Here is a 23,002-nt window from a genome sequence, read left to right as displayed (position 1 = left end):
GCTGTGTTTATATTTCTTTTCGTTTCATTTTTTAGAGAAAACACAAAGGTCAGCTGTGGGCTGGGGGGGGGACGCAGACACGCTGAAGAAGATGCTGTGCCTAGTGGCGCATAAGGTGTAAATCCAGCCCTGCCTGGTATGTGGTGTTTTGCAGCGGGAGCACATTATACCAGTGTTCTGGGAGCTGCACTGGCAGTCTGTGGGCATCTGGGTTCAGTTCAAGATGTTTGTTTAAACCATTAAATGACATGGGTCTAGGCTACCCAGCAGACCCCCCTCTCTTCTTGCTCCACACTACTGCAGTTACAATCAGTGGAGGCACTCGAGATGGAGATTCCTTAATATGGAACAGAGAGAGCTGCTGCCCGGGCACTCTCTATGAGGGTCCTTAGATTCTGCAATGCGCCTTCACTCCCAGGGATTTGTTAGCCTTCCAGACCCACTGTAAAACTGTCCATTTTTGCAGGTATTTATGGAGGGGCTGAGATGAGGATGTCAGGGAGGAATTTGTTACCTGGGGAATAATGGCAGTATGGGATGGGGGTGAATTATGACCGTACGGATGGGTGGCTGTGGATTTTAATGGTCCTGTGTAATTGCTGGTTTTGAAATTTCGAAGGGGCACCCAAAAAATGGGATGGCCATGTATGTGTGAGAACTCTAACAGCTAGACCTCAGCAGGTGTAAATCAGCACAGCTCCACTGTAGTCAATGGGGCTACGTCACCATGGGGATACTTAGATTTCTGACCCCTCACAAGGATGCTGTGCACCTACATTCACTAATGTTTTCAAAATACCTGGCGCTCTTTGGAAGTGCTAAGTATTATATTATTGATCCTTTAGAATGCACCTCAGTCTCCCAAGTACCTCCTAACCTCTGCTCACCCCAAGCTCCAAAACCCAGCTGCTCTGCCTACTTCCTTTTTGCTACCACTATTAAATGGGAACAGAGATCCCCGCAGTGATTCAAAGGCACTGTTGGGGAAATGACCAAGAATGACCATACAGGGTATTCTTGCTATTTCGATCCTATTTTGTCCCTGCAATCACAAGCAATTTGGGGGTATGCCTATCACCAATGTACAGTCTACTCCTCATCCTGATAATTATATTTTACATTAGCAGAACAGTTAAATGCATTTCTAAAGGCCAGGTTTCTAACTATAAATTAGACCAAGATTTGTCCAGAGGATGGAGTCCGCAATGCCCTCTTTTAATATTTACCCTCATTATTGAGCCGTGGGCTATGGGGAGCAGATATATGCAATTAATAAGGGAATTATAATGAGAACTAAATTCAGTGGCTCAGCTGTTGGTAGGGTGCTGATCATTACTAGGATTACCCACAAGAGGGTAGATCCTTTCCAAACATAATAAAATGCAGTCCCTGTTCCAAAGAACTCACAATCTAAAAAAGCAAGCCACATACAAACGGCGAAGGACAGAAATAAAACATACAGTGATTTTTAAAAATGTATTATCAGTTATTTGCTTTGCCCGTTATTAGTTCACATTCTTGTAAAAGGGATTGGAAGGAGGAGGGGGTTTGGGCCCTCCAGACTCGTTCAATAAGGGCATTCCATGTGCAGAAGAAAGCATCGATTCTGTTTGGAAGAAGCATACAATCTGGCAGTGTGAAGATGGGAAGATGCAATAAGGAATAAGAGCAGATAAGGAAGGAAGGACATAGAAGCTGAAGTTAGTCAAACTATGATGGACCTTGAAGGTGAAAAAAGAAAATTTAAACTTGATGCAGATTGCCACACTATTTAAGCAGTAATGAAATCTCACCCCATATAGTACCTAGCCTTCTCCTGTAGCAGGCAAATTGATCTATTTGGATATCTTTTGTACTTAAATAGTCTGAAATTTAGATTTTTCTAAAAAGGAAATAGATATCCTAGGGAAATTCCAGAAAGATTTCTTCTGTGAAAATAAAGCCTATGGGTTTTTTTCACATCCCAAGTATACAACATAACCTTTCCTCGTAGGTCATGGGTTTTGAAAATAAAGTTGTGGCAACAAATTTTACCGATTTATATGAAGCTCAAGCACTGTGACAACTTTTGGCAAGAATTTAGAATAAAGTCATAACACTACTTTGTCCCTGTGAGAAACTGTGTAAGATGAATCAGCCATCAGGACTTGTAATTACTATAATGGTAATTTCCGAAGCAGCATCTTAATTGTTTCCACCTCTTGATCAACAGAAACACAGGAAAGCACACATGTGGCAGACCAATAGCCTCAACCAACCCTGTGCAGCTTGGGATGGGGTGTTTCCCAAGGAAACCGTCCAAAACTTTATTTTTCTGCTATACTTGTTCAGCCTCTGAAGGGTGAGAGTGGGACAGATGCCTCCATCTCTCTGAAAGAAAAAATAATGGCCAAAATTTTCAAACTTGGGTGCTTAAAATTAGTCTCTTAAATCCTTATTTATGCTCCTAAATATAAGTTTGACCTGATTTTCAAAGGTGTTGAGCATCTGCAATTCCTAGTGAACTCAATGGGATGGGTGGGGGTGGTCAGCACTTCTGAAAATAGGGCCACTTTCATTTAGGGTGACTGAATAATATGTTGGGTACCAAATTTAGCGTCCTAAGCTTGAAAATCTTTGCCAGGCTCATTCTCATGAGGAAAGCAAGCAAAATAACCTCATAAGACGCCAGAAGAATGTTCCTGCCTGCTGCTGCAACGAATAGCTGCTTTTTGCTTGCAGAGGTGTGCCAGCTGCTCAGATACTAATTGGTATAAGCTGCTCACACATTTTCACTTTATCAAACTGTATATTTTCTTTCTGCAGCCACTGAACTGATATGGAAAACAGGTGATAAAATGCAGCACTGTGCTATGTTGTTTCAGCTGAAGAGGTCATAAAGGAGAGAAGCACTGCAGAATATACTTTCCATTTCCTCTCTTCCTGTTTTTCCTCAAAGTTTCTCTTTATGTGCAATCCTGAAAATGCAAGGTGAAAACTGCAAATTAATCATGACTAGTGGCAAAAACAATTTAATTTGGAAATTCCAAATGCCAGAAAACTAGCATCCAATTGGTTTGAATTTTGTAGTCGGGCCATGCATAGGAGCACTTCTAGTACCTCATGTACTTTCTTTTAAAGCATAAATAAACAGAGTTATTGAGCACTCCCTGCTCATTTTCAACATCCAAGATGGCAACACTTCCCTTTCAACTCTCTTCCCTGCTCCTCTCTCTCCTTCCCAGAAGGAAAAAGAAATACTGAAGAAAGTTTGGGTCATATCAGAACAGAACCCATTCCTCTGAGATATCGCTACTCTGCTCCATCCAGCCAGTGCTGACCAGAAGACAAGAAGTCCATCTTGCTGTTCAATACATGTTTCCCCTTTAGCAGTTTACTAAGGGCCTAAACCAGAGGTGGGCAAACTTTTTGGCCTGAGAGCCACATCGGGTTTTGGAAATTGTATGGAGGGCCGGTTAGGGGAGGGGGTCGTGGCCTGGCCCCCACCCCCCTCCCTGAGACTCCTGCCCCATCCAATCCACCCTGATTCCTGATGGTCCCGCCGGGACCTCTGCCCCATCCACGGCCCCCTGCTCCCTGTCCCCTGACTTCCCCTGGAATCCCTGCCCCTGACTGCCCTCCCACTACCCTATCGAACCCCCCCTCATTCCTGACTGCCCCTTGGGGACCCCTGCCCCATCCAACCACCCCTTCTCCCTGTCCCCTGACTATTCCCCGTCACCCCATCCAACCCCCCCTCCTTCCTGACTGCCCCCCCCGGTACCCCTGCCCCCATCCAACCCCCCTGTTCCCTGCCCTCTGACCCCTATCCACACCCCCGCCCCCTGATCACCCCACCGAACTCCCCTGCCCTCTATCCAACCCCCCACTCCCTGCCCCCTTACCGCGCTGCCTGGAGCACCGGAGGCTGGTGGCGCTACAGCTGCGCCGCCCGGCTGGAACCAGCCACGCCATTGCCACTGTGCAGCACAGAGCACCAGGTCAGGCCGAGCTCTGCAGTTGCACTGCCCCAGAGGCTCACAGCCCCACCTGCCCACTCAGCGTATTGCATGGCGGCAGAGCGAGCTGAGGCTGCGGGGGAGGGGGAACTGCAGGGGAAGGACCAGGAGCTCAGGGGCCGGGCAGGAGGGTCCCACGGGCTGGATGTGCCCCGTAGTTTGCCCACCTCTGGCCTAAACCCTCATTCACGCAAGGATCCCAGTGACTATGCAGCACCCCTTAATGGCACAATTCTGCAAAGTACTAAAACAGATGCTTGCTTGGCCTATCGGCAGGAGTAGAGTGCTTGTGCCTGCGTAAGGGCTGCAGAATAGGATCCCACACTACAACATTTAAAGATTACTATTTTAATTGATTTGTAGACACTGACACCTAAAAGCCACAATTGAGATTTGGGCCCCACTGTGCTAGGCACTGTACATACACAGTGCAACAGACAGTCTGGGCCCTAAAGAACTCTCTCAGTCTAAACCAGGGGTTCTCACAACAAATTTTTTCATGGCCTCTAAGTGCGGCCACCAACGCTTGCTGTGACAATTTTTCCTAAAATACTTCATTAACTTTAGAAAAAAGAAATAAATTAGCACGGGTACATGTCCAAATCATTGTAATCTATCTATGTAGGGTGGGTTTTTTTGTTTTTTTTTTAACAGACTCGATAATAAAAATAGTGTACAGTGGTCTCTATTCTTTATTGGACCTAAACAGAATAGAGAAACAAATAAAGTGCTTTGATCATTCTTGTCATTTTTCTTATTGTTTCTGTTGCTTTTTTTGGTTGCTTTTTTTTTTAAAAAGACTTGCTAGCTACTAAGTGTGCTGTGAAAAGTTATATTAACAAACATACAAATATCACTTTTCACAACAGACTTATTCAGCCCCGGCAAGCCCGGGGACAAATTAACCCTTGGATAAGGAGGTAGGGACAGAGACAGCAGGGGCCGGGGTGATGGGGCACTGGGGGAGGCAGTGGGGGGCAAAGGTGATGGGGGAACGAGTTTGGGGCCAGAGCCCATCACCACACAGCCAGGGTATGGAGCCCGGAGCCCAACGCCCCATGCCCAGGAGACAGAGCCTGAAGCCCCGTGGCTGGAGCCTGCCACCTGAGGGCTGAAGCCCAATCCCACTGCCCCTGGGAAGGTGGGGAACTCACTGGCTGCCTGTTCCTCCAGCTTGTATCTCTCCAAAGGGGGGCAGGGCCCAACCACTCCTGATGGCCCCTGGGGAGGGGCCAATGCTTTGCGTCCGCCCCCCTAATCACTGCCCAGGAGGCTGTGGCCGTAAGAAAAGCCCCTGGTGGCCGCATTTGAGAAACACTGGTTTAAACAGAGAAGACGGACAAAGGAACAATTATCCCCCATTCATCGATGAGTCAGACTTGAATCTTCACACCAAAATGGACCAAAACACCAGATTATCCTACCTACAACAGAATGCACATACAGACAGCAACTTAATCTATTATACATTTATATAAAATGTGCGCACATACAAAAGCTCGGCATACTGTATTTATACTGTACATGTACCCAGTATACAACTGACTACATTTAAGAGTTACCTAGAAGTCATGATTTCTCTGAACATTGTTAGATACCTACTTTATCTTCTGCTTGACTTACACATCTCAGGAAAAAAAGCCACAGACAAATATATTTTTGAAATAAGAGAGACAATTGGCGGGTGCCCTCTGGCATTCAGAAGAGGCAGACAGTTATATAACATAGGACTGTAGCCTTCCCCTTCAAAAGATTTGGCCATGTCACAGTGCTAAACAATCTTAAAAGAAGCCACTTCAGCACACAAATCATTGTGCGTGTGTGTGACAGACTTAAAATAGCCCCCGCGATACTTGCCTGAATAAGAAAGATTCACTTCTGTTGCCAAGCAAACCAGGGTTTCAATCTGACTTCAGTGTTCCAAGCAAAGTAAATGTCACTTTCTATAAAGTTGATTCTTTTAAATAGCATCCTGAGCTGAATATATAGTACATGTTTTCCCATGAGCAATAAAGAGAGTGCCCTATATTTTGACCGTGAACAAGCTTTTCTAGGAATGCAAATTTTGCTCTCAATAGTTACACAATGGACTACAGTCTCACCAGCATTGCTCATGCTCAATTAGTCATTCTTTTATTATTTTTTTTTAACCAAAATTCACAAAAGGCCTGCAGCACTGGCTAAACAACAGGCCAATTGTCTGAGATATTAGCAAGGTTCCAAGGACAGAAAGCCAACACCCAAAGCCTAACTGAAAAGCAGCACATAATTAATAACAACAAGCAGCCCTCGGTATCACGCTTTCCTGAGTCAAACAGCCCAGAAGATAAAAACAGAAGAATACAAGTGACATAGGCCCAAATAAAAAACATCACGTGGAAGACGACGACATCATGATCTGTATTCATGAGAGAAACAAAAGAGGAATCCGCCTAGTAACAGGCTCTAGGCTGGTGCAGGATGGCACTCAGCTGCAAAGGAAAAGCCAAAATAATATTCTTATCCAAAAGATTTTAGACGAGTACTGGGAATACACCACATTTTACCTCTGCATCATCGGTTGAAATTCAGTCCATGTCAGGAGGGATCAAAATTTCTTATGATCTGAAAGCAGACGGATAACCCATGTAAAGTGACTTAGCTGGTCTCAGTCCAGTTCCTTCTGGATCAGTGTCTGCACTGCAAAAAACACCACCATCACTGGTCATTTCGGTTGCAGAATGATGGGCAGGGCAAATGAATCCCCACTCCCAAGAAGGAAGAGTGAGAAGAAAGATTGTTGGATGGTTAAGGTACTCTCCTAGTACTTAGGAGACCCAGGCTCAATTACCTGCTCTGCCACAAACTTCCTGTGTGACCTCAGGCAAGTCACTCAGACCCATATTTGTAAAGGTGTTTAAGAGTTGCTCCGCTTAGTGGTGTATGTCCCAGGTGACTTAGACACTTCGGGCCCATTTTGAAAGGTGACTTAGGCACTTAGGAGCCTAGGTCTCACTGAAAGTCATTAGGATTTAGGCCCTAAAGTACAGCCCCTCAAAGTTATTTGGGTGCCTAATTCTCATTGAAATCAATGGGAGTTAGACACGTAAATGCCTTTAAGAAACTGGGCCTTAGTCTCTCTGTGCCACTGTTGCCTATGTGTAAATGGGAATAATGATCCCAACCTCACAGGGATTTTGAGGATAAATATATTAAAGATGGTAAGGTGCTCGGATATTATGATGAGGGCGGGCCAATTAATTCTCCCAGCCACCCTAATAAAGATTGAGGCATACTGTTGTGTCAGCAGGGCTGGCTCTACATTTTTTGCTGCCCCAAGCAAAAAAAAAAACAACCAACAACTCTGAAAGCGCAACTGCCAAAGCAAATTAAAAAAAAAAAAAAGATGGCCGAAATGCCACCCCTGAAATTGTGCCACCCCAACCACGTGTTTGGTTTACTGGTGCCTAGAGTCGGTCCTGTGTGTCAGTGTAGGGAAACCTAAGTTGGGTCTGTTTTTCACTCTGAGGTTTTCTGTTTATAGGATTTCCAATCTGGTCCCATTTCTAATCACTAAAACTTCACTTAACATTTAAAATAAAAAATAAATAAATTACATTTAAAGGGTGGAGGTTCAAAAACCTGGGTATGTAACCTAAATTAGAGTCCTTGTAGGTTACGGTGAGCTCAAACAACACTGCCTGCTAAGGGTTTACTCAGTTCAGCCCTCTCATACACAGTGGGCCACTGCTAAAAGATGGGGCAGAAGAGTACTTGAATTAATTGATAAACTCAACATTAACAAGTCACCGGGACCAGATGGCATTCACCCAAGAGTTCTGAAAGAACTCAAATGTGAAGTTGCGGAACTATTAACTAAGGTTTGTAACCTGTCCTTTAAATCAGCTTCGGTACCCAATGACTGGAAGTTAGCTAATGTAACGCCAATATTTAAAAAGGGCTCTAGGGGTGATCCCGGCAATTACAGACCGGTAAGTCTAACGTCGGTACCGGGCAAATTAGTTGAAACAATAGTAAAGAATAAAATTGTCAGACACATAGAAAAACATAAACTCTTGAGCAATAGTCAACATGGTTTCTGTAAAGGGAAATTGTGTCTTACTAATCTATTAGAGTTCTTTGAAGGGGTCAACAAACATGTGGACAAGGGGGATCCGGTGGACATAGTGTACTTAGATTTCCAGAAAGCCTTTGACAAGGTCCCTCACCAAAGGCTCTTACATAAATTAAGCTGTCATGGGATAAAAGGGAAGGTCCTTTCATGGATTGAGAACTGGTTAAAGGACAGGGAACAAAGGGTAGGAATTAATGGTAAATTCTCAGAATGGAGAGGGGTAACTAGTGGTGTTCCCCAAGGGTCAGTCCTCGGACCAATCCTATTCAATTTATTCATAAATGATCTGGAGAAAGGGGTAAACAGTGAGGTGGCAAAGTTTGCAGATGATACTAAACTACTCAAGATAGTTAAGACCAAAGCAGATTGTGAAGAACTTCAAAAAGATCTCACAAAACTAAGTGATTGGGCAACAAAATGGCAAATGAAATTTAATGTGGATAAATGTAAAGTAATGCACGTTGGAAAAAATAACCCCAACTATACATACAACATGATGGGGGCTAATTTAGCTACAACGAGTCAGGAAAAAGATCTTGGCGTCATCGTGGATAGTTCTCTGAAGATGTCCACGCAGTGTGCAGAGGCGGTCAAAAAAGCAAACAGGATGTTAGGAATCATTAAAAAGGGGATAGAGAATAAGACTGAGAATATATTATTGCCCTTATATAAATCCATGGTACGCCCACATCTCGAATACTGTGTACAGATGTGGTCTCCTCACCTCAAAAAAGATATTCTAGCACTAGAAAAGGTTCAGAAAAGGGCAACTAAAATGATTAGGGGTTTAGAGAGGGTCCCATACGAGGAAAGATTAAAGAGGCTAGGACTCTTCAGCTTGGAAAAGAGAAGACTAAGGGGGGACATGATAGAGGTATATAAAATCATGAGTGATGTTGAGAAAGTGGATAAGGAAAAGTTATTTACTTATTCCCATAATACAAGAACTAGGGGTCACCAAATGAAATTAATAGGCAGCAGATTTAAAACAAATAAAAGGAAGTTCTTCTTCACGCAGCGCACAGTCAACTTGTGGAACTCCTTACCTGAGGAGGTTGTGAAGGCTAGGACTATAACAATGTTTAAAAGGGGACTGGATAAATTCATGGTGGCTAAGTCCATAAATGGCTATTAGCCAGGATGGGTAAGAATGGTGTCCCTAGCCTCTGTTCGTCAGAGGATGGAGATGGATGGCAGGAGAGAGATCACTTGATCATTGCCTGTTAGGTTCACTCCCTCTGGAGCACCTGGCATTGGCCACTGTCGGTAGACAGATACTGGGATAGATGGACCTTTGGTCTGACCCGGTACGGCCTTTCTTATGTTCTTATGTTCTTACTGTGAAGGTCAGAAAATCTACCAGGCCTACTCAGTGCTTTCCAAAAGGTGTAACACAGCAGAGAGCAGGACTGAACTCTGAATGAAGAAGGTTCCCCCTGAGAATAGAAAGTGGAGGTAGTATTTCAGGGTCAAGAAAACAAACACAGACTATTAAAAAAAGGGAGAGAGACTGTATATGTTGCACAGTTTCTCTGAGGAGCAGGGATAGGGATGAAGCCATGGCCAAAATGCTGATGTATTCCAGTGATTCCTCAGAGAACAGTTTGTTAGGGGCCCTTACTAGTCAGCACATTAGAACAGCCCAGTGTGTGCAAGGAAAAAAAAATAAGAAACTGAAACTAATTGATGATCTTAAATCTTTACCAAGTAATAATTAGGGCAACAAAACTTTCATGAACTGGATCAAGAAAAAGACCGGAAAACTTTGTACTTGTTGGTAGGACACCAAGGGAAGATAGCCCAAATAGGATGAACAGATAAAATAACTTCTAGGTACTACTGCACTACAAAGAAGGAGTTCCAGTCACGGAACAGGACCCTATTATGCTAGCCGCTGCACACACCGATTTAACAGTAAGTCTGTATACCTACCATAACTCAGTCCTTATTCCGTTGCATTCCTTTTTCTATTTTTAAACACTCGCATAAGAAAAAAACTTGTACTGTCAAACATGCTGTTTATCTTTCATTAAAAAATTAGTTACTAAGAATACCAGCAAATGACTAATCACTGACATTTGTAATTCCAGACTGGGGTTAATTAAAAGAAAGAAAAAAACTTATTTTTGAATACAGCATATAAATACACCCCCATTTGGAGAGTCACCTATTATCCAGTAGAAATCCTCCAACAGGATACCTAGATATCCTCTAGCAGTCAGATGTTGAGATGCAGTGTGCTCTGACTGCAGATGAAGCCTGGAACGGGGATCAGAAGCCTACTTTCTAATCCCAGGTCAGCCACTGAACTGTTACAAGTCCCTAGGTAAATCAACATCTACTGGAGATGTGGGTTCTCAGCATTTCTGAAAATCAGACCCCACAGTCCAGATTTTCAAGTGTTCAGCACCCACAACTAGGACCAGATTTCTAAAAAAGCCCAACTCCAATAGGTACCTAAATAAAGATTTTTTAAAAAGAGCTCAGCAGCCAGCAGCTCCCATTGTGACGCATAGGCAGGATTTCAAAAGAGTTTAGCACTTGACATACTCGCCACTTCTGAAGGTGTCTAAATGGTGTTTGGAAAATCTGGTTCCGTCTCTCTCAAGCTGAGCACCCAAAAATGGAGACATCCAAAATGAGTGAACACTTTTGAAAAGGTGAGTCCCCAACTGCTCCATATATCAATTGTCACATCTATATACTGGGGATAATCTTGCAAGATTGCTCACCTAACAGTAAAGGTTGTTATCTCCATAAATAATGGAAGTTATGTTTGCCCCACCCAGAAAAGAATTTATTCTGCTAAAGAAAATAACTACTCATCTTTCCTGAGCTGCCAATGGATTTAAACACCTAAGTAAGAAAAAAAAAAGTATTTATATAGTTCCTCTCCTCCTACAAGAGGGAAAAATCTAAGGCCAGGGCACCTCTTCTGCTGAGTGGAGGTAACTTTTTTAGCAATGTAGCAATAGGGCAATCTGCTTTTCCTTGCTTGAGACCACTTGGAGTCATGGTCTGGAATCAGAACATATTAACCTAGAAATACATCCATCTACTGGAGTGTAGCTGTCCTATCACAACCAATGAAGAAGTCGGTTATGATCCTGCCCCCATTAGATCACCAGAAGCTATACTGATGTTGCTAACGCTGTCCCTAGCCTGAAGGTGGGAATAGGCAACATGGGATGGAACACTTGATGATTACCTGTTCTGTTCATTCCCTCTGAAGCAACTGGCATTGGCCACTGTCAGAAGACAGGATACTGGGCTAGATGGACCTTTGGTCTGACCCAGTATGGCCATTCTTATGTAATCACATAAGTAATGGGTCACAGCTGATCAGCTGCTTGACAGCAGATATTAGCTCATAAGTGATGGCATCCAGTAGGAAACTCTACTACATTTTCCCCCCCTCTCCAGAATGGCTCATCCAGCATCACACTGTCCTGGGAACATTCCCCTCCAAATTCCTGATTGGGGCTTTGGAACAACCACAGAAGAGATTGCCTGCCCCTCCCACCGTGGGGCTCCCTCCTCTGAAAATTCTTCTGAGGTTTTACACAGCCCATTGCACGCTGGGCCATGACTTTCAGAGGTTAGTGAGGTGCTCTGGGGATACATCTCCAATAAAGCTAATACTTACATAGTTACTGTGGCCTAAATCCACAGAGGTATTTAGGTTCCTACCTTCTACTGAAATCAATGGGAGTGAAGAGCCTAAATACCTTTGAGGATCTGGGCCTTTGAGCTTCTGTACATTGATGTAAGGTGCTCCCAGTAACTGGGGACACAACAGCTGTCCAAGGAGCTGAGATCATTCCTTCTCAATGAGGCAGTGGGACTCCCGTTTTCAGTTATAAGGACAGCCTGAATTTCAAATCTCAGCTTACTCTGAAGAGTGACTTTGTTAAAAAGATATTGCAGAGGTTCTGGATCAAATGTGTTCAGTTTACAAGTAAAAAAGATGACCTTTGGGTTTGTTTGCATTTTTTCAACTGTCAACCCAGCCAACACAACATGAGGGTTAAGCAAGGTTCTTTCTATCTTGCAGATCATCTCTAGTAAGAAGAGTTCAATTACATCTGTGCAACCGCATTGGCTTTAACTAATGCATGCAACACCACCTGGGCAACCTCTATTTGTCTTCAATTGGTTTGCACAGGTGTAACTGACTAAAACATAAGTATGTTTATGAGCCACAAGATGGAGTAGAATCCAGCTCCCTCTCTCTCAGCTGTGTTGGCTCTACAGGACTAACATGCATAAAAAGGAATGAGGATTTATTTTTCTCAAAGTCAACAGATGACTGAGTATACAGAGATCTGTAAAATGGTGACATTTTTACATAGTCACTTTATTGACTAGAACAGCACTTCAAATGTTATTTACTGCATCTGGGGGTGTGGATTAAAGAACCACTAGCTCTTTCGCTCCATAAGGTAGGTGGGAGGTTGGAAAGGAACGGAAAAGAATTAATGGAGTGTAAAAGACCGGAGAAAAGTAGGAGAAAGTCCCACCATGGCTAGATAACTAAAAACTATCTGCCAAAAGAAAATAGAGACAGCAGACAAATGGGGAAACAAGAACACGAAAAATTCCACTGAATTTTTTTCTGGGTCTTGTTGCATTTTTTCAACCAACCCTTGCAGAAGTGTAGTGATAGTTACAGCAGCTAAAAACAGACCCACCCTTCATTTTAACTGTCTTACAATGCACTACTGATTATTGGGAGTGAAACTTAACTGTAATAGGATTCCTCATTTCATTTATTCCCACTTCCCCTCTCACTTCCTGTGCTCTTCCTAAACCACCTACATCTACTTGAGATTCTCCTGTTTATGCATCCAAGCACCACTTCAGCTCTTCTGGCCAGAGTGTTGTGCTGGGAACTCATGTTCAGCTGACTATCCACCACCACCCCTCAAATCTTTTTCATGCCTCTTTATACAGCACCAGACACACTATAAGCACTGAATAAACAATAGCAGCAAAGTAGGTCAAGAGAAAAAGGATCATGAAGGAGAAGCCAGGAGCTTATAGATCCTGCTGATCAGGCTGAGAGGGTGTGTTTGGCTTTTCCTTATTTTTCAGAATTAGTTCCTGTCTTTGCACAGAGGCTATAAATGAATTAGAAAAGAAGGACAGTGATAAGAAAACAGCAGAAGTAAAAGTTATATATAATTAATTAAAGGAGCATAGCTAACAGGACAATAATTTAAAGGGAGAAAATGATGTAAACAACTACTTCTGTGAGCAGGACATATAGTTGAGATGATGGAAGACAGATACCCTTATGGTATCTGACTAAACAGAAGATGGAGGGATAATGTTGACCAAAACCCAAGAGTTCTTAGTATGAATTACCATCATTGGGCAAAATATGCCCTTGACAAAAAAATGCGGAGGCGAATTGTGAGAGCAGCCAAGGACCTCCATGGTCTATAGGGCCAGGAAACAGCAACAAATTATGTAGTTTGACAATAAAACAGGTAATTCTGAAGTATAAGCAGGTTGGATAATTATTTTTTTAATTGTAAATAATCTGTAGTTAAGCAAACAGATTATTAAACAAAAAAAAGATAAGTTTCCATCTCTAAAGAAGGCAGCACGGTCAAGCAAATAGGCACCGGACTGGGAGTCAGGGACCTGCGTTCCAATCCTAGCTTTACCTCTAACTAGCTGTGTGCCCTTGCGCAAGTCATGTCATCTCTGTGTGACACTGTTTCCCCTCCCCACCCTCTGCCTATCTTGTCTATTTAGACTCCAAAGGCCACATTTTTAAAGGTTGTTCGGTGCCTCGATCAATCGCAGTCAAGCAGCTAGGCACTTCTGAAAAACTCACTAGGCACCTATCTGGCACATCTGCAAAAATATCTTTAAAACCCTAGCCCCAAGCTCTCCAGGGCAGAGATTCTCTCTCCCCGTGCTAATTATAATACAAGAACTAAAAGCAGCAAAGAGAGTCCTGTGGCACCTTATAGACTAACAGACGTATTGGAGCTTGAGCTTTCGTGGGTGAATACCCATTTCGTCAGATGCATGTCCGACGAAGTGGGTATTCACCCAAGAAAGCTCATGCTCCAATACGTCTGTTAGTCTATAAGGTGCCACAGGACTCTTTGCTGCTTTTACAGATCCAGACTAACACAGCTACCCCTCTGATACTTGACAAGAATTAAAGAAATAGATGAGTGTCTACTATATTTTATTTTTTAAATGGTCACACATAGCACTTTTTAAATACATAGTCCCTTGGAGACATTTATCTTTTCAATAATAGTTGCATGAACAAAGAAGTTTGCATGTATCGAAGGTCAGAGCAGAAGGTGGAATCTTAGACTCAAGGATGTTTAGAACCTACATCAGCTAAAAGTAGAGATTACCAAAGTAGGTTGAAGATTGCTATTTTGACAGCTCCTGGAAGATTTTATTTTTTCCTCAGTCAGTGATTCCCAAACTTTTCAAAACTGTCACCTCCTTTTAGGCTACCAGTATTTTCACAATTCCTTCCCAAAATTCTCAGCCCCTGATAATGGTCTTTCCTTATGATAGAAATGAATTATTAGGCTTTATAATCTATTCATTATGTTAGCAACATACACAAAAATGTACAGTTGTACAAATTAGCACCCAAATGTATTTCTGTTTCAATTAAGTTTAATAATTTATCTTTCACATATTAGCATTAATGATTATTGAGACTGGATGAGCCTGTCTGGAGTCGTTAACAGGTTCTAGACACAGCGTGAAGTTTCTCAGACACAAATGTAGCTCATTCTCAACACTCAGCTACCGACTGTACTTATTTCTAATGGCACCCATCCTTGAAAATCCTGCCTCACATATATATGAGGAACCAAAAGGAAGAAGCATTCTCACAGCCTATGAAAAAAAGTGATGGATATTTGTGCTTCACTGACCACCAAAATCGGCAAAAAAAATCTTCTCTTTCAAACTGTAACTTCAATGAGTCATCACAAGGCAACTCAATCCACCAATGTGATACATCTGGCAGTAATGTGGTTTTGGTGTCAAAAATTCAGAGAGAAAGCCCCCAAAGGGATTACAAATCCATCTCCTTCCGATGTTAGCCTTGTTCTCGGGGAAAAATTCTTCAACTAGGACCTTAAATTGCTGTCCAAGCAGGTGTCCACAGGACCATAATCAAGACGAACAGGGCCCTTCACACCACTTACAGCTATTGTTTCAGCCTGTCTGCAGGTTCAGGCAGGCATCTCTGCATCTGTTTATGCTCAATTAATGTTATCAAAGTTATCAACAGAACCATAACAGTAAGCAGTATAATTATTTTAAGAAAGGGAAGAAAACGGAGAATGATTGTGACTCTCCAGAGGTTACAATCCCTACTTTAAGAACCCCTGAACTAAACTGAACCCCTGAACTAAACTATTGCTGTTAGAACTAGTTGTATTCTTCATGAAATAGGGTTAGAATATTAATTGTTACCTCTTTTCCCATAATATGGTTTATTTAGTATTCAAGTGCCTCCATAACTTCACACAGGCACTTTGAATCTGTTTCTTAGAACAGACTGTTGCTTGAGTATTGCATTGGACTATTGCTACTCAATGGGACAACAAACTTCATAAATCCTAACTGTGGGGTGTACTCACATCACTTGTGTGGTTACGTAGCTTGATTTCAAAATGAACATCACTCATTGGGGACTTTTGCTCTTAAATTTTAGAAACAGTTTGTTTTAACAATGGTTAAGCCAAATTCAGTTTATTTCTGAGTTAAAGTCATCAAGTAATTCTCCAGAAGTCAAAAATTCAGATACTAGGTCATTGTAAACTACAGATTCCAGGGTCCTGAAGACATTGCCTGGTGAGCTAAGACACTGTTGGGAGGATAAGACCTAACTTTCTCAGTTGATATATACATTTCAGTACAATTAAAATGACCAGGGTTCTTGAGTGAGCAATAAACCTTTCCACCTGTGCTAGGCCATCCAACATTTTGGACTGTGCCACAAAGACCTTTTATTACAACAAAATGGACTTGTAGAAGAAATCAGGATTTTTTTTAAAAGGTTAAATGCAAACTATCCAGTCTTTACCATTCAAGAAAACATCCACAAAAATGAGATGTTCCGAGTTCTAGAGTTACCTTTCCTTTTGCAGCTAAGCTAACTTACATGCAGAAGTAGTAAAACAGATTGACATGAAAAGAAAGCAGAACCATCAAAACGAAAGAGCTAAGAATTTAAAGTATCACTTCTCAGAAAGCAAGGCAAAGAATAACATGAATGCTGTAGATACAGAGCTCTAGAATAAAGGAATTGGTGGAGGTTGCTAGCTGGTATGATTCCCCAAAGCACGTGAATGCTCTTTGGTGAGAGATAGTTGAACACTTCCTCCCCCTACTCCACCTCTCATTAGTTGCTAGTCTCACCCCCATCCATCTGGCACAACAACAGAACCCAGAGCTGGAGATCTATTCCAAATACCTTTTAAAAATACTGTGTGCTACCTCAGATATATATGATTTGCATTCCTTTATAATCTGCTTTCTTTGTCAGACATCTTTAATTGCTTGAGGAAATTAAGTTCTGTTATACCTGTCTGGTGTTCAGATAGGTTATTACTTTTTTTTAATACGCTAAAGAGAAACCCGTCAATATTTTACCAAAAGTAAATTTTTCAAAAGCACTTACAGGACTTAGGCTAAGTCCCATTTTCAGTAGTGACAGGCACTTAAGGGCAGATTTTTTAAAGTATTTAGGCACCTGAAGAGGCAGATAGATACTTTTGAAAATGCCATTAACTGCCTAATTCCTATAGGTGCATATCTGCATCTTCAGGTGCCTAAATAATTTTTTTAAAGTCTAGCCCTTAGGAACTTAAGAGCCTAAGTTTTCCTGAAAGCCAACGGACTTTAAGTCATCTTTGAAAATTCTACCCCAAAGCTCTATACTGTGATTGTTAAATGCAAGTTTATGGGCAAGGGGAAAATATTTTGCATTGTCTTTTAAAGCCAAAGCTAAAATTCTATGGATAGATGGTGTTCATTTTCCATTCAACGACAAAGTCAATTGTGCTGAGTAATGAATGGAGAAATATCAGTGCCCAAAGCCAACTGATTGACAAATTCAGTGACATATCATCATGGGAGAAGACACAGGAGAAAGACTCCTCCATAACAGAGAGAAAAAATCACTAACTCCTTATCTGTCCTGTTGACAAAGATTTAACACCATACACTGCAAAAGGGAATCAATTTTTATGGTCAAGCTCGTCATCGCCTTCTGCGTGCAACAGTTTGTTTAGTCCCATGAAGAGTTATTTCTGCATGTTACTCACTGGAGTAAAAGTTGCATGAAATGCACACATACCAGGTTCTATTAATACACCTCTACCTCGATATAATGCTGTCCTTGGGAGCCAAAAAAATCTTACCACGTTATAGGTGAAACTGCGTTATATCGAACTTGCTTTGATCCGCCAGAGTGCGCAGCCCCACCCCCCTGGAGCGCTGCTTTACCGCATTATATCCGAATTCGTGTTATATCAGGGTAGAGGTGTAATAATATCACCTAGCCATTATATAGTGCTTCTCATCAATAGATACCAAAGCATTTCACAATCTTTAATGCATTTGTCCTACAAACACCCCTGTGAGATAGGAAGTTTTACTATCCCCATTTTTAGAGATGGAGAACTGAAGCACAAGACCAGACAGGATGTCTGTGACAGAGCAAGGAACTGAACTCAAGTCCTAGGCTAGTGCCCTAACCACTAGACCATCCTTCCATTTTAAAGTACATAAAATGTCAAATACCATTGCTGACGTATCCCACACACTTCACTACAAAGAAAAAACTAACTCCCAAAAAACTACAGTATCATCCTGAAAGCACTTTCTCATGCAAGTACCTTTACTTATGTGAGCTCTAAGGTATGCACATGTGTTTCCAGGAACACATCCTATGAACTTACAGGCATACACAACTGACCTAACTTTGCAATCAGATCTAAGAAAGCTGTACGATAAAATTATGTCAGGGTGCGGTATAAATGCATCATATCTGTCAGGTCATCTTTCACTTTTCCAGTTTTTTTAATGTCATTTAAAATGAATAATCATGCTCCTATAACCCAACAAGGTTTCATGCTTACATAGGTAAGAGTCGTGAATTTTGAATGAATTATATCTATAGTCAGAAGGTGATTATTACTATTAAATAAGAAAGCCAGATTTATAAAATTAATTATGGCACCTGCACAGTACACTCTACTCCCGACACCATCCCCATAAAAATGTAAGATTTTATTTATTTATTTTTTAGCAAGCAGGTATAATGCAACTATAGCACATCACTACAATCACACTAACAACTCAACATTACTGTAGTCTAGCAGATCAAACTATTATAAGTAAGACTTAAAGAAGTAAATCACAACTGTCTCCAGGGAAGGTGTTACTGGCTAGGCCCCAATCCTACAAAATGTAAGTGTGTGTAACTTTATGCATAAGTAATTCAACTGAATTCAATGACACTACTCATGTGCATAAAATTACATATATACTCACATCTTCACAGGACTGGAGCCTTAATTAATAAATAACCCTGTGTGAGAGACAGGCAAACAGAAAATCTGTTGTTTAGTCCATAGGAAAACTATTTCCTTCTGCAACCGAATCACTAGAATTACAGGAGGGGATGGTACTACCATATATTATGCAGTAATACTTCCAATTAGAACACTCTGTTTTCAGTTGCTTATAACTTGACCAGACTTTAATAGCTTGGGATGAAATTTTTAATGCCAGGGGTCTGACTTGGCTGAATTTTAATGAAAAATTTCAGCTAAAGCAGTTCAGCCATTGCTAAGAACAAGGCTAAGGAAAAATACATTGTTATGCTCATGTTAAAAAATTCTAGTGACCTTCGGAGCAGGGACTTGAAATTTGTATGGGGAATAGCCTTTGTGTCATTTTTTGCCACCCCCGTGAAAATTCACCCAAATTTGGCTCAGAGATAAGCCTTGGGGGTATAAGGGAAGACCACAGTTCACACATGCTTAGTAGAGACTTCTTGGATTTTAGCAGCTAAATCCCAAAGATTCCATCCACACAGGGCATGCTCCAGCCCAAGGCTGAGCAGGACTTTCCCTGCAATCGCAGCTCTGGACCATGCTAGGTCTAGTCACCTGAACTGAGAGTGAGGAGCTGTCACTCGTGAGTTTTCAGGGTACATCTACACTTCGAACTGGGGGTGTGATTCCCAGTTCAGGGAGCCATACCAATGCTAGGTTTGATTGAGCTGGCCAGTTAAATATAGACTTCAGCCATGGTAGTGCCACCAGCAGAAGGGGCAAGTCACCTAGCTTCTCCGACGGGTACATACTTGGGATGACTAGCACCACCTGCTGCTCAAACTGCTACAACTACAGTTTATTTTTAGCATGCTAGCTCAAATCAGACTCAGACAGACTTTAAGGCCATAAGGGATCATCATCTAGTCTGACCTCCTGAAGTCTTCAAATCATGATTTAAAGACTTCAAGTTACAAAGAATCCACCATTTACACTAGTTTAAACCTGCAAGTGACCCGTGACCCATGCTGCAGAGGAAGACGAAAAAGCCCAGGGTGTCTGCCAATCCAACCCGGGAAAAATTCCTTCCCAACCCCACATATGGCGATCAGTTATACACTGAGAACGTGGGCAAGACCCATCAGCCAGGCAACGGGGAAAGAATTTGTTGTAGTAACTCAGAGCCCTCCCCACCTAGCATCCCATCACCAACCATTAGATTTGCTGCTAGCAGCCACACCTCAGCTACATGCCATTATAGGCAGTCTTGTCATACCATCCTCTCCATAAATTTAACAAGCTCAGTCTTGAAACAAGTTAGGTTTTTTTGCCCCCGTTGCTCCCCTTGGGAGGCTGTTCCAGAACTTCACTCCTCTGATGGTTAGAAACCTTCGTCTAATTCACCAGACCTAGGGTGAGTGTACCTCCTTGAGATGGGAAGCAAAATCCCAGCTCAAAGTGTAGACATACCCTCAACGATCAGTGTGGAGGAGAAAGTGTCTTGATTTTAATGAAGAGGGGTGAAGAGCTGGACCCATGGGAAGGGAAAGGGGAGTAGATGGGACAGGGAGCCAAAAACTGGCACTGAAGGCTGGTATAGGGGAGTGTAGAGAGAAACTGGGAGTTGGGGTGGTGGTGGGGTGATGGGGACTGGGATCCAGGAAGAGAAACCAAGGGGTAAACTGGGAGCTGGGGTGGGGGGCAGGAAATGAGATTAGATGAGGAGCTGGAGCAACTGGGACTGGCTGGGCAAGGGGGCTGGGACTGAGAACCAGTAGGGTGGAGGAGATACAGATTTGACAAGGAGCCGGGTGGGGGAAGGGGAAGCTCTGTGATTCAGCAAGGGGGTTGACTTCAGGCCAGGGTGGGGAAAACAGATCAGATGAGGACCTAGGAGGACAACTGCAAATGGCTGGGCAACAAGATTGGGTGGACTGAAGACTCCAGAGAGTTGAGACTTACACTCCCCTCCAGAGCCTGGAATGGAGCCCAAGATTCCTGAGTCTCACCATTCCTCTGATGTCAGCAAACATCTGTAAAACCCACTGGCAAAGTGTCTCACTCCCTTTTAGTGCTGGTCCACAATAGAGGATGACAACCTACTAGTTCTATCAGTAACTCAGTTAGCTCAAGCGACAGGGGTCCTTGTGGGAGAATCTAAAGCAGGGGTTCTCAAACTGGGAGTTGGACCCCTCAGGGGGTCACGACGTTATTACATGGAGGGGTTGCGAGCTGTCAGCCTCCACCCCAACCCTGCTTTGCATCCAGCATTTATAATGGTGTTTATATATATTAAAATGTGTTTTTAATTTATAGGGGGGGTCGCACTCAGAGCCTTGTTATATGAAAGGGGTCACCAGTACAAAAGTTTGAGAACCACTGATCTAAAGGTTCCAACCTTGCTGATGACGCATGCGAGTGTAAATACGATGCCACATGATGCAAATAGAAAAAACAGAATTTCTTTTTTTGAAAACCTAGGAAATTATACAGAAACAACAATAAGATTATTAAGGTTGTTACAGAGACAAGGTGGGTGAGGTAATATCTTTTATTGAGCCAACTTCCAATAAAAGTTGGAATGAAGTTCCAATGAAGTCGAACCAATAAAAGATATTACCTCACCCACCTTGTCTCGCTAATATCCTGGGACCAACACAGTTACAACACTGTAAGCAAATTATTAAGGATACAAAATCAACCACTCAAAAGTTACGAACTGCTACAATATAAATGGTCAAACACCACTATCGACATATCCCAGAAGCATCATTACTGATAATTATACAAGTGTAATTTTGTAAACACAAAAACACAAACAATCACTTCTTAAGGGATCCAGTGGATAAACCAGAGAGATTTTTAAGAAATTCTGAATTATATAATTACACAATATTCTTAGAGTTCTTACTGATTTTCAAGCAAAAGTTATGTTTTAAAACAAGTGAAAATTATGCATTTGCAAACGCCTTTACAAAATATCAAGTCATCACAAAAAACTGGAAGTTTTCAAACTAGTTCTTAGGGGATTTTCTTTTTCTTTGTCCATTTTTTTTTAAATCAACACAGATTCAACTGTAAATCACTACATTAAAAATGTATGTGCTATTCCTGAGCCTCAATTTCAGCTTCAGCCTGAGCCATCAATCCAGGCTGAATGCTTCAATCCACATCCAAAGACAAATGTCAAATCACGGAGCCCTGCCCTACATGGGACCGCAATCCCTTTCCCCTGCTGGGTAAAAACTGCACCAGTTCCATCGCTTTTATCCACCGTTTCTTTGCTTTGTTGGCAGTGGCTTTTTTGTAAAGACCCATCACTCACCGGACCCATATCTTCTTCTAAGGGCTGCTTACGGGGACCACCCCAGATCATCAACGAACCCAGAAACCTGATTTCCACCCCCACCTCCAAGAAACTGCTTTGGACTAGATGACCCCCGGTGCAGGGATGTGACTGCTGGAGCCCGGGCGGCCACAAGCAAAGCAGGGGCGGAATATCCCCAGTCTGGGGCGGAGGGGGGGAGAAATGGCCCCAGCAGCAGCTGCTCCCACGGCGGGGGTGGGGGGTTATTGCAGCCTTCGCCAGACACACCCCCGCCCCGGTGGCTTCCTTCGCGGGCCAGGCAGGCCCCGCGGGCGGCAGCTCCAAAGCCGGAGCCCGGCCCCGCTGCCGCGGGCGGTGGCTGGCGGGGGGGGGGAGCCGGGGTACCTGGAGAGCGAGTCCACGCTGGGCTGGCGGGCTGCAGCCGGCCTGGAGCCGAGGCTCTCGCAGCTGGAGCTCTTCTCCATCGCGGGCGGCGGCGGCGGCGAGCGGGGGATGGGGATGGGGATGGGGAAGGGGCGGGCCCGCCGGCGGCCGCTCAGGCTCGGGGCCCGGGGCCGGCTGGCTGCCCGCGGGCTGCAGCAGGGCGGCTGAGGTGGGACCGGGCGGCTGCCATGTCCGCCCGGCGTGCAGCGCGAGGGGGCGGGGGAAGAACCAGCCCCCCGGCCCCGCAGTCCCCCCGGCGGGGAGGGGGAGGAGAGACGCCCCCGAGCTAGGAGGAGGCTGGGACCGTCCGGCCACGCAGCCTCCCCCCGCGGGGGGCAGACCGGGGCCTCGCCGGGCCGCCTGCCCAGTGCCCTCGGCCAGCCCCCCGGGAGCGGGGTGAGCCCCTCAGTCAAGCCTGGGGAGGATGGATGGCCGGCCCGGGACGCCTGAGATCCAGGCTGGAGAGCAGCCACTCCCGCCCCTTCCCATTCCCGGCCCGGCGGAGGAGATGCCCGAGGCAAGGGCCTGGTCCCGCAGCAGCAGAGATTGAGCGGGGTGAGATTGCTGCTAAGCAGGG

General features: G+C 43.6%; 1 protein-coding gene across 2 annotated transcripts in view; it reads right to left on the bottom strand.

The window, feature by feature from the left end:
- The window catches only part of MTMR2 (myotubularin related protein 2), a 76,239-nt gene extending 53,599 nt beyond the window's left edge, over positions 1-22,640 (bottom strand). The window contains exon 1 of one of the 2 annotated variants that reach the window (XM_045019546.1): positions 22,387-22,640. In XM_045019546.1, the coding sequence (XP_044875481.1) occupies positions 22,387-22,466 (80 nt within the window). In that variant the 5' untranslated portion in view covers positions 22,467-22,640. Of the gene's footprint in view, positions 1-6,544; positions 6,664-22,386 lie in introns of those variants that run through there. The other variant, XM_045019555.1, reaches the window with a different exon arrangement.
- Between the last annotated feature and the right edge of the window lie 362 nt (positions 22,641-23,002).

Source organism: Mauremys mutica, chromosome 1 (genome assembly GCF_020497125.1).
Source record: "Mauremys mutica isolate MM-2020 ecotype Southern chromosome 1, ASM2049712v1, whole genome shotgun sequence".
Classification (NCBI taxonomy): Eukaryota; Metazoa; Chordata; order Testudines; family Geoemydidae; genus Mauremys; species Mauremys mutica.
Note: the sequence above shows the minus strand (reverse complement) of the source record. Positions and strands in the feature narration are given on the sequence as shown.